The sequence below is a fragment of the Gopherus evgoodei genome, unplaced genomic scaffold (genome assembly GCF_007399415.2).
Source record: "Gopherus evgoodei ecotype Sinaloan lineage unplaced genomic scaffold, rGopEvg1_v1.p scaffold_32_arrow_ctg1, whole genome shotgun sequence".
NCBI classification, from domain to species: domain Eukaryota; kingdom Metazoa; phylum Chordata; order Testudines; family Testudinidae; genus Gopherus; species Gopherus evgoodei.
In genome coordinates, this window is record NW_022059994.1 from 5,635,660 (window position 1) to 5,648,033 (window position 12,374).

Consider the following 12,374-nt stretch of genomic DNA (forward strand, 5'->3'; position numbering starts at 1 on the left):
ACTTCAGCAGCACCCCTGCAGCGCTTCAGTGACGACGCTGAATATGCCGACAGGAGGGGGTCAGGTCACTTGACCTGTGTGACTCACGGGTGTGGATTTTTCACTCCCCCGAGTGAGGTCATTACACCGATCTAATTTCCTAGTGTCGACCAGGCCTCGTCTTCCTAGATGTCCTTTAAAAACCGCAGGCTCAATGCCCAAGGGAATGGAAAACTGGTTAGGCTTGTCCCGTACATATAGATTAGCTGCTGCACATCAGCCCTGACCCACAGCCCTCTGCTATCCCAATCCTGGCCTTCCCCCCCTTTCCCCCCCCTCAGCTCTGTGGAGGCCCCTCTCTCCCAAACCACAGCTCCCTCCTATCCCAGCTCTGGCCAACCTCCGCACAGCTCTGCTGGTGCCCTCAATCCTGACTTTCAGCCCCTACCACGGGCACCGGAATGGGATGAGGGGGGCAGGGAGCCATGCCCCCCTCCATTTTACTGGCTGAAAGGGCAAGTGACAGGGGAGGGGGCGGATAGGAGCAAGCAGGGGGAGTGATCATGGGGGAAGAGGTGGCACCTTGGGGAAAGGGACAGTGTGAGTGCGTGGCCTAGGGAGGAATGGGTGGTGTGAGGGCAGGGGTTTGGGGAGACGGGGCGGTGCAAGAACAGGGCCTTGGAGGGGGTGATGCTTGGGGGCTGGGCCATGGTTTGGATGCCTGTGGCCCCCCCTGCCCCTTTTTAGGGTGCTTCCATTGCTCCTGGCTCCCACTGCTGTTCCAGCTCTCTCTAGATATGTCTACACTACAGCTGCTATGAAGCCACAGCTACAGTGCTGATGTTGTGCCACTGCAGTGTAGATGCTTCCCACACCAATAGAAGCTCACATACCATAGATGCAGTAGCTAGGTTGATGGAAGAATTTTTCTGTCCACTTAGCGGCATCCACACCGACGGTTAGGTCAACCTAACTGTGGCGCCCCAGGCCTTCAATTTTTCACATCCCTGAATGATGTTGGAGCCTAAACCAGGCCTCAGTCGTCGTGTTGGTGACCAAGAGGCCCACCTTGTTTGGGAAGGCAGCCAGTTCTGGCCAGTGGGAGGACAAAGGGCTGAGGTGAGAAGACCCTTAGTGACCTGACCAGCCAGTTTCAGACAGTGGGGAATAAAGATGGAAGAGACAGAGCCCCGGGAGAGGGCCCAGGTGACCTGTTTGCCTGGGACCGAAGACAAAGGATGGAAGAGGGGCTGTTGGGGAAGGTGATATAGGATGATCGGCTGGAAAGAGGGGGCTTCTGGACTGGATTTCCCCTAGCAGTTTAAGGGCTGCCAAGGAGTTTGGGGGTAACTGTCTCCTTGCAGCTTCTTAAAGGTTTGGAAAACTTGAAAGAAACTGGATTTTTCTTTAGCCCCATTTTCAGCTTCCCCAAAACTTTCATGGCCTTTGAAGGTGCACATTGACCAAGGCAGGGCTCTGGAGGAACACCTGCCTTGTTGAAGGCATGCTGTGCTGCCCAGAGGGGCTTTTCTCTCTGGAAACTCCCCCCGTCTGCTCACCTAGCAGCCTGCTTAAAGGAGATGCACCCATATCTTCACAGCCCCCTGCCGAGTAGCCTTGTTAGAGACCACAAAGGGGAACTCAGCCATGATCACCGCAGACATCAAGCCAAGTGTATGTCACTCTTACAGTTGTGGTGGACAGGGCTGGAGGTGCCTAGATTCAAGATGGCCACAGCCAGCTAACACCTTATGAATGCTCACAGCATGATTGTCAAACCATTTCCCACTTCTTTCTAGTGCAGGAAAAGCCACGATATGTGCGGTATCAAAAACTGCAAAACATTATATGCTGTTGTAACACCAACATACCCCGGTGGTCGGTGGGCAGGATCGAACCTGGGACCTCTGGAGCCTAGTGCTTGAGCTAAAAGCCAGCTGGTTGTTAGCTAAAACTGACTCACTTTAGCTCTCTCTTAAGTGGTGTTGGTGTCACTAGATGGGACAGAACACCACACCCAGAAGTTGTGTGGGTTACACTATCACTTAAAATTTTCAGGGGGGTTCCTAGTCCTGCTGGCAGGCTAAGGCGCTGTGTAGGGAAGCCTGCAATTTGGGTCTCAGTAGTCAGTCTGCAAAGCGCTGACCTTGAAAAAGGTAGAGTTGAGTTGTGCCTCGCTGCCTTAGGGAGCAGCCTGTTTTGTCTCTCGCTGTTTTGGGGTTCTTATGTTTCATCATTTTAAAATCTAAGTATTAAAGTTCTGTTACGTTGCCATCTTCCATCAAGAATATTTTATGTTTTTCATCTAATTTGTCTCTAGATATGCCATGAACATAATAATATGCTTTCACCCCAAAAATTCTGGCTCTGCAACATAATCACCCTAGAGCAGAATATGGAGTCAGTATCTTCGTTCGCCTTCAGTAAGGAAGAGGGAAAAAAAAAAACACTGAGCAGCCTCTGCCTGATACCACTTCCTGATGTTGGCTGAGTCACCTGCCTCAGTTCACATATAAAGAAGCAGCTGCCCCTTTCTCAGATCCCCAGCCTCTGGGCGTGTGCTTGTCTCCAGTTGAACCAGCCATGGCTGGGGAAATAGTCTATGCTGATTTAAACATCCGTGGAGATTCGTCCCTCACCATCCGACCCCAACCTCCTCACCACCTGAGTAAGTGGATTTTACCACCAATGTTCTTACGATGGGCGTGATCCTGTATTTCTAATGCATGCTGCAGCGTGGGGGGTTTTAAGGGAGCTTGTACAGCACCTTGCTGCTGCTCAGTGTCATGTGGAGCACTGGCCCATGGGTCTGAACTGGGATCTGTAATCCTTTAACACAGTAGAGCGCGCTCTGAGAACCTCCTGAATGGCGAGGTGTCTCAGAACCCTTCATGGCCGCTTATGGTATTACACACTGATCTGAAGGAAGGCGAGTTGTGTGATAGGACCTCTAAGGATTCTTGGTTAAAGAAGGGAATTGTACAGGTGTCGCTCTGGGATTTGTGTGTGGAGCAGATGGGGACAAATCGAGGAGCAGAGAGAGAGCTGCAGTGGGCATGTCTGGGAAAGGATGAGTGGTAATTAGCAGGAAGAATCTGGGAGGACCAGGATTTCGGTGTTTTATTCATTCAGCTCTCGGTTACTCTAGCGGGAGCCTTGAGTGGTCTTGTTGATTCGTTCCCCTGTAACATCTTCTCGTAAACGAGATGGCAAAATCTTAGCTGCTCTTCTTTTACCGTGCGCGTACAGTGCAAGGGAGCTGCTAGGAACGACTATAACACAGATATTGAATAATTAACAGAAGTAGAATTAAGGCCAGGTGCTGATCTCCGTTAGACCGATGCAAATCCGGAGTGAGCTCTCAGTGCCGGATTCTGACCTTGATGACTCTTGTGTAAATCTGGAGCGACCCCACTGACATCAATAGATTCAGGGCTGGAGTCTGGTCTTTGTTAACCTGGAGCGACGTTCACTGCGGGCACTGGAGTCAGGGATGGATTCTGGTCTCAGTGACTCTGCTGTAAATCTGGAGTGACTCCCCTCAGTTAACTGTTTTACTCTGTATTTGCCCTAGGGTAGCTGGGATCCGATTCTGGCAGGAAGCCACAGAAGATCTGCTGGGGTTCAGGGGCAAGAGGAGATGAGGGATAATGATTCCAGTGTCTCCTGCTGGAGGTGTTCAGTTCTGCATAGGATAGAGAGAAATCACTCTTCTCTTGTGTGTGACCAGCGCTCAAAGTGCATCTGTCACATAAACACTGGGTCAGCCCCACAAACCTCCTGCAGTGCAGGGCATTATGACACAGCTCTGCCTGTAGCAGCTAAACCCCCTGTGGTAAGGGGGGGGTGGAAATTCCCATCCTCCTCCAGGATGGCAGAATCAAACCCACCTTATTGTCTCTTCTCCCCAGCTGAAGGCTGCTAGGGGGCAAATTAATTTCACACCAGGGCTCTACCAGATGCAACATTGAATCATCCGCTTCTGTTCAGCCACTGTCCCTCACTTTAGGGGTAGCATGGCCCTTTAAAGCTCTTATTCCCACCAACCCCAAGTGGAGTAGCGTTCACTTTGCATGGCCTTAACCTTGGCCCACGGCTGACGGTGTCATCCTGGCCCCACTGAAGTCAATAGCAGAACTCCCACTGACTTTAGAATTTCATAGAAATGTAGGACCAGAAGGGGCCACGATACGTCGTATAGTCCAGTCCCTTGCACTGAGGCAAAACTACGTATTTTCTAGACCATCCCTGACAGGTGTTTGTCAAACCTGTCCTCAAAAATCTCCAATGATGGAGATTGTACAACCTCACCTCCCTCTGTTCTTGGTGCTTAACCACTCTGACAGCTAGGACGTTTCCCCTAATGTCTAATCTAAACCTCCCTTGCTACGGTTTAAGCCCATTGCTTCTTGGCCTATCCTCAATGGTTAAAGAGGACAATTTATCACCCTCCTCTTCACAAAACTCTTTTATGTAGGTGAAATCTGTCATGGCCCCACTTAGTCTTCTCTTCTCAAGACTGAAAAAAAAAATTGGGTTTGTTTAGGTTTCCCTCGTAGGTCGTGTTTTCTCTACTCATTTTTGTTACTGTCCATTGCACTTTCTCCAAGTTGTCCACATCTTTCCCGAAGCGTGACGCCCAAAACTGGACACGATTCTGCAGCTGAGGTCTTATCAGTGCTGAGTAGAGCAGAACCATCGCTTCTCGCGTCTTGCTTGCAACGCTCCAGTTAATACATCCGAGAGTAACGGTTGCTTTTTTTTGGTAACAGTATTCACCCAGGGTTCCCATCAAGGCTGACACCAAACTAAACTGACACAATAAACCAGCAACAAATTCAGCTCAGTGACAGCTGGCCGTTCATCTCGCCGTTCATCTCTGTAACCTTTCCCCACAGAGATCTCACTTCACACCTCATTGTGCTGAGCTTCATGTAGGTCACAGGCTGAGATAGCACAATGAGGATGAAGACCGCAATGAGGCCAGCTAGTGCCTGTGCATTTCTCCCTTTCTTCCACAGGCGACTGGACCGCTACCAGTCAGGGCTGCAAGCTGGTACCTGCGTCACAAGATTTAACACATTCTTGTATATGTGATAAGAATATACGCTGGCCTGGTAAGGCAGGAAAAAATGTGGGTGGCAGATATTGAGACGTGAATCATAGCAAGAGTACAAATGAATCCATTATTTAGCTGGATGGTGAGACCATCCAGAGTCATAGTAGACAATGAAGGTGTAAGAAGCGTAAGCCTGTGTGCTACTAATTCACAGGGAGGACTGGTTGAAATTTGTCTGTTGAATCAGTTTTCAATGGGAAGTTTTCAGCTAGATAATTTGTTGTTTGCAAACAACATTTGCTTTCTGCAGAAAATGTGTGTCGGTTCTTTGGTTAAAAAACCAGAATGCCTGAAAATAAAACTCCTTGCCCTGGTGCCACATGGGAGTTGCAGTGTAGTTTCTTTTGTCCCCAGTCTCTTCTATGGGCCGGGCTCCCCAGCTGGACTACATCTCCCATGATGCACCAAGGCCAGGGGCTGTGATGCACATCTCCCCCCGCAACAGAGAAGACCACAAGGCATCATGGGAGCTGTAGTCCAACCAGGAGCCTGGTATATAGGGGAGAATGAGAAGATTAGGAACCTGAACTACAGCTCCCACAACGAAATAAAACATTTCCAAATTGAAATATTTCAGTTTTTGGTGATTTTTTGGGGGGGAGGGGAAATTGTTTTGTTTTTGTTGAAAATTCATAGTCTTCATCAGTTCTATCGTTCCAGAAATTACAATGCAACATTCTGGCAAGACAGTCCCAGGGGGGCTCCTAAGAATGGCATATTTCTGTCTAACAAACTGGTCTCTGTTATCGCAATAAGGGGAGACCTGCCCCAGTTGGGAGGGTTTGTTAAGACAGACTGAACCAGCAGGAACTAACTAAGCCCCAGCCCCTTTTATAATTATTATTAGCTCACTTAACCCATAGCAGAGAGTGCTTAGTCAGCATGCCATCACTCTTACAGAATGCCATCACTTCCCCCACTGGCATCAGATGGCTCTGAGGGTCAGCGGGGCTGCAAACATCATCCTGCTGGGAGCTATGACGGCCCTGAGCATCTGGGGTGAGTAGCTCAAGACCACCCATCCACTTGTTTGGGGATACGGTGAGGTATCCAACATTCTCGTGTTTCTCCACAGTGCCGCTCTACCTCAGGCCAACATTACCCGAGTACCTGAGCACCACGCAAGATTGAACAAATTAATCCTCTGTGAGGCAGAGCTATTATCCCCTTCTACAGATGGGGAGACTGAGGCCCAATGAGACAAAATGACCTGACCAAGGTCACATAGGAAGCCTGTGGCAGAGCAGGGAAGTCTCCAAGGTCCCAGGCTAACACGCTAACCATGGGGCAAGAACTCAACTTAGGATTCTGTTCCAGTCGCTAAAGGATGACTCGGTACTTCACCCAAGCAGGACATGTTACATGAACAAGATAACATTGACGTATGCCACTCAAGTGACCCATTCCAGATAACTTTCCCTTTGCTAACGTGGAATGGAGCTGAATGTTTGTAATGAATTAATCCCCACACAGACTTATCTATCTGTGCCCCCGCATGTCACCTTATCTGACTATCTATTCCCCCACACTGCCTTCTCTAGCTATCCAACACCCTAGATGCTGCCTTATCTAACAATCTATCCCCCCACACCACCTTGTCTAGCTGTCCCTCTGCCATTATCTATCACCACCCTATCACCCACACACTGCTTTACCTTATCTATCCATCCCCCGACACAGCCACCTATCTATCCATCCACCCCTCCCACATCTCCTGATCTATCCATCCTCCTACACAGCCATCTATCTATCCACACCAACACACTACCATATCTATCTACCCATCCACTCCCTCCCGTACCACCTTATCTATCTGTCCATTCCCGTACCCAGCCATCTATCTACCCCCTCATTCCTACCGGTCAATAGACCATTGCAAATAGTCTATTTCAGGGGTCTCAAATTTGCGGCCCACGGAGTTATTTCCTGCGGCCCACCATAGGCACCAACTCCACTGGTAGCCAAGCTCCCTCCCCCCCCCCGAACGAGTCACATCCCCGCTGCTTTTCCTACCTCCCAGCGCTTCCTGCCATCAAACAGCTGTTTGGTGGTGCTTAGGACTTTCCAGGAGGGAGGGGGGAGGAGCGGTGACACGGCAAGCTCAGGGAAGGCGGCGGAGAAGAGGCTGGGCTGGGGCGGGGATTTGAAGAAGGGGTCGGAATAGGGGCAGGGAGGGGGCGGAGTTGGGGCAGGGACTTTGGGGAAGGGGTTGGAATGGGGGCGGGGAAGAGGTGGGACAAGGGCCTCATGGACTAGCCGAGCCATCTGAGGTATGAAGTTCAGCATGTCTGATCCTTTGCTGTGAGTAGCTAGGAAGAATGTTTGTTAAAAGTGGCAACGTATTTTGCATGAATAGTTACTTTAAAAAGTTCCTGCCATTGCAGCTGTGTTGATAGACTGTTAATGTAGATCATTATCAGTGTTACTGACCACATAAGGAATAGTTACAGGTGTTTATATTTTATGAAAACCCCTCTTCACATTACAGTGTTTAACAAGTTAACACACTGATTTTTAATAGCATACTTTACTAGTCTTCATTTTTGACTATACATTTGTATCGTTGTATGAAAAGGTTTCAGTGATGCGGCCCTCGGGCTAACGTACTCGTCCTCATATGGCCCTCGTGGTGATTTGCGTTTGAGATCCCTGGTCCGTTACAACCCCGTGTTCTCACCATTCCAACCCTAAGTCATTCACACCGATGCTGCTATGAAGTTTTTCAGGGCCCCTGCAGTAAAGCAGAGACCGGCGGAGGCTCCGCGGCCCCCGAGAGTGACTGGGTCACCAGGAGGAATGGAAACGGTACAGACTGCAACTCCAGCTTGGCGTCTCACCTAAGACGGCGTCTGTGTGACTCCCCTCAGAACAGCTCAGCAGGTAAACGCAACTCCCCTCCGCCCGCCCTGTCGGCGGAAGAGCTCCCTGCAGCCCAAATCATGGGTGCTGCTCGCAGATCCGGGGCTTGGGTCAAGCCGAGGGCAGCCTCACGTGGTCCCACAACATCTAGGTTTCTGTGGGAGAGCTCCCCTTAATGCCGGTACGGCTGATCTGGGCCATTCCGGGCTCCTTCGCTGCAGACCTGCCCATCTGAACCTCGTCTGAAAAATGAACAGCCCCACCCCGTGCTTCAGCTCAAGCAGCTGTTACCGGGCTGGGGAAGGTCTCCAGCCTGCCTTGCACAGGAGACATGGCTACATGCTCACGGTCATCTCAAAGGCCAGCAGATCCTCCCACACGGGCTGCCGGCTTCCCCTTCTCTCTGCTGGAGTGGAGCGGGAAAGGGAACTGGTTAGAGAAGCAGGGTAGGTCAGGGTGGGTGTGGTTCCCTTTCCCCACAATTCCTGTAGCAGCTGAGATGCCCAGGCAGCTGAGGATGGGGGAGAGAAGGCTGAGAGACTGTTTCCCCTCCCCTAACTCCAGGAGAAGGACGTTTGGGGGCATTTGACCCATTGCTCTGAGCAGGGTTTACTGAGCAAAGGCTTCTGGTGGGGGGAGTTCACACAGCTGGGAGGTGTCAGGGTGGGGGCCCTGCAGTGGTGGATTACCACACAGACCCAGGGGACCCATGCCAAGAGGCTCCAGCCAATTTGGGGGCCACAGAAAAATCTCCCCCCCCCCCCGCCGCAGTCCTGGGGCTGGAGGATTTCGGGTACAGAGCTTCTCTGGTCGCAGCCCCACAGAGGAGGAGAAGAGGCAAAAAGGAGCAGGCAGGGGCAGGGGCAGGACAGAATGCGGGGTGGGGCCCTGGGGAACAGGGGGAACGAGGCAGGGCCAGGCATGGAATGGGTGCAGGGGCATGGAGGAAGGGATGGGGCAGGGCCACATTTCTGGCAGCAGGGCCTCCCCCTTGCTCTGGCCCAGGGCTCCAGGAGACCTTAATTTGCATCTGGGTCCCTGTCACCCTTTCACCCCCACCAAGATCTGCTGGTGCCCCTCAGTCCGGACCCACAGTCTCCTGCTGTCCCAGCCCTGGGCTCTCCTCACCCCACAGCTCAGCCAGCGCCCCTCACTCCTGACTCACAGCCCCTGCGAGCCCAGCCCTGGGATCCCCCCATCCCACAGCTCCACTGGTGCCCCTCTATCTGGACCCACAGCCCCCAGCTCTTCCAATTCTGGCTTTTCTCTAAGCAGATGAAATTCTACAAGCGAGAAAAGTCCCTGCTTACCATATTTAGCCGGGAGGCTCCAAAACCATTTGCACAGTTTTGTTGAGTCTTTAGATTTAGTAAATTCATCTCTTGACATTTCCCCTTCCAGGCCCCCCCGGGTGCAGACTCTGTGCCCCGAACTGGCTGCTGCATGGGGACAAGTGCTACTGGCTTTCCAAAGAGAGCAAAAAGTGGAACGAGAGTCGTGAGGACTGCTCGGCGAAGAGCTCTCAAATGCTCATGAGCCAGGACCAGCGTGAGATGGTAAAGTCAATAGCAGGGTGTGGGAACTTCAGCTGGAGAGTTGTCGAGTTTGACCTATCAAAACGCAGTGCTCTTCTAACCCCCACCCCTCCCATTGCTGTAGTATCTGAACCTCCCACTCTAATCTCAACACCCTATGAGATGGGGCAGTATCAGCCCTGACAGACAGATGGGCAAGTCCCTTAGTGCCTCAGTTTCCCCATTGTACATCTGGGGAAACTGAGGCACAGAGGGACTTGCCCCAAGATCACTCTGAGAGTCTGGGGGAGCAAGCAATGGAACCCAGCCATCCTGAGTCACAGTGAGCGTCCTAACCGTGGACCGGGTAAGCGATCACCTCACTTGAGTCACTCACATTATGGTAATCGGTTACTCTGGAACCATGCTGGCAGCTCATTACAAAATACATATATATATATATATATATATATAGCTCCAGAGCTCCAGTATCTAGGGTCCTACATGTCAGATACTTCGCTTTCTTTTGTGCCCAGAACATCAAAATTTAAGGCTGGATCCTTGAAGGTAATTTTGACTCCTTATATCCATTTATTTCAAATCAACTGAAGAAGCCTAAATTCTTTCGAGGTTCTGGCCCCTTGTGAATTATGGGCAGTTACATTTATCAGTGTACTTGGCCTACACTTTACAGGCATTCATAAAAACCATCACGGAGGGGAAATACTCCATTTGGATTGGACTGCACCTGACAACCTCCAAGGGAAACTGGACGTGGGTGGATGGTTCCCTGTTGAATCAAACAGGGTGAGTATTTCCTGTTTTGAATTTAAGTCTGGAATCACCTTGTAACTTGATCATTGTAGCTGTTCGTGGGGCCAAATGCAAAGCTCTGCTGGGCTGGCTCGCGAAGGTCACTTTCACCCCAGGGGGCACACGTTAAGGTCCGTATTTTCAAGGTGAGCCACAAAGACAGTGATTGCAGCCTCTCCAGCTGGAATGGCGGTCTCACTCCATGCACCCTGCCATGTCATCCACTGACCCTCATCCCACTGTTCCCTTGTATTCCCCAGTCTGTCGCCATCTGTTCTTATACTTAGGTTGGAAGCTCTTTGGGGAAGGGCTCTCTTTTTATTCTGTTTGTACAGCTCCTAGCGCACTGAGGGCCTGTTCCCAGACTGGAGCTCATTAGGTATAGGTGCCAACTCCAGGCGTGCTCCAGTTCTGGAGCACCCACAGAGAAAAATTGGTGGGTGCTCTGCACCCAGTGGTAGCCAGGCTTTCCCCCCAACCCCTGCTTACCTCCACCTCTGCCCCTGAGCGCTGCCCCCTCTTCTCCTCCCAGCACTTGCCACCGCAAAACAGCTGTTTTGTGGTGTAACAAGTGGTGGGAGGGAGAAGCGGGAACACAGCACGCTCAGGGGAGGAGGGGGGGAGGAGGCAGGGCCGGGGCGGGGATTTGGGGAAGGAGTCCAATGGGGCAGTGAGAGGGCAGAGTTAGGGCAGGGACTTTGGAGAAGGGTTGGATTGGGGGCAGGGCAGGATGGGAGGGGGTGTGGCAGTGGTGGAGTTGGGGTGAGGCCAGGGCAGGGGGGAGGGAGTGACCACCCACCGGTGCCAGGAGAAGTTGGCACCTATGCTCATAGGTGCTCCTGTCATACCCTTAGTAACTAACATATAGCGCCTCGTATAATCTGATCCTGGCTCCTAGGCACTTCAGTGATTGTAATTCTCCCTCACGCTGCGGTTTAAAGAGTCAAAAACTCTTGCAACTTACCCCCCAAAAAAGAGAAAGTTTGAGGCTCTGTTTAGTAAGGCACAGTTTGGCTGATGGGAGACACTACACAGAAGCCGAGTACACTGTTTATAATTAATCTGGTGGACTCGAGGAGCTGATGACAGCTAGAGGGAACAAAGCTGTGGAGGAGAGATGGGCAGAGTCTGTTCTCATTAACTCTGGGTATGTCGTGTGTTTCACCTGAGCCCAGCAGAGTGGGTGGGTAAGTAATTCAGTAACCATGGCCGCCCTCTCCCACCCTCTTGGCAGTTTTGCAGAGATCCCCGTCCCCCAAGAGTCTATTCTGATGAGGCTCTTGTGAGCCCCGTCATTGGCGGGTGGGATCAAACCTGGGACCTCTGAAGTTTAGTGCATGAGAATCTACTGCAGGGGTAGGCTATGGGCGGACTGCAGGCCAAAGCTGGACCTCCAGTTGCTTTTGAATAGACCACAAAAACTCTTTTTATTTACTTATTGTTGAACCCAGGTCCCAGCAGGCCTGGGTTACACTTGCAGTCACCCTTTCCCCCAGTGTCTATGCACATTCCTGCCGTGCATGCAGCCACGCGACTAACCCCCATCACAGGTGGTTTGTTCCTCTCCCATTCTCCTACCAGCTCATTTCATGCTCACTGAGGTATCTGAACCCTGCAGGAAAAAAACCCCCGAGTGCTCACAAACAACAAGCAAGCGCTGCTCTAGAGCTAGGCAAGAGATCTAGACTCCACTGGTGACTCTCTCTGTTTTTCTGCAGGGTTTCACTATTGGCCCCCGACACTGGAAACAGCTGTGGGGTGTGGAAGGAGAATCAGATTCGCGGTGAAATCTGCAGTGGTTCCTTTAAATGGATTTGCCAGAGAGAAGCTGTCCCGATATAAATGGCATTAGCGGATCCCCTGTTTCATTAAGGGACACACAAGACTAAGGTTCGGGCTTTGGGTAAAGCTCTCAAAGGTGGAGGGCCGTCGCTGAGCCTGGGAAAACGCCACCCTGCGCTCTGTCAGTGCTGGGACGCTTTAGAAATACACAAGAGAAACAGCGCTCCGCAGGGGCACGTGCACGCACAGAATGAACTTGTCTGCATGCGAACGCACATAGGGAACACACGCAGAGCTGCACTTTGCAG

At 51.4% G+C, this 12,374-nt stretch overlaps 1 protein-coding gene across 1 annotated transcript; it reads left to right on the forward strand.

The window, feature by feature from the left end:
- Positions 1-7,873: 7,873 nt before the first annotated feature.
- LOC115640911 (killer cell lectin-like receptor subfamily F member 1) lies at positions 7,874-12,325 on the forward strand. Its single transcript, XM_030544006.1, has 4 exons — positions 7,874-7,978; positions 9,359-9,513; positions 10,166-10,278; positions 12,003-12,325. Exons 2-4 carry the CDS (start codon positions 9,484-9,486, stop codon positions 12,124-12,126), a joined length of 267 nt encoding a protein of 88 aa, XP_030399866.1. The 5' UTR covers positions 7,874-7,978; positions 9,359-9,483; the 3' UTR covers positions 12,127-12,325.
- Positions 12,326-12,374: the final 49 nt, after the last annotated feature.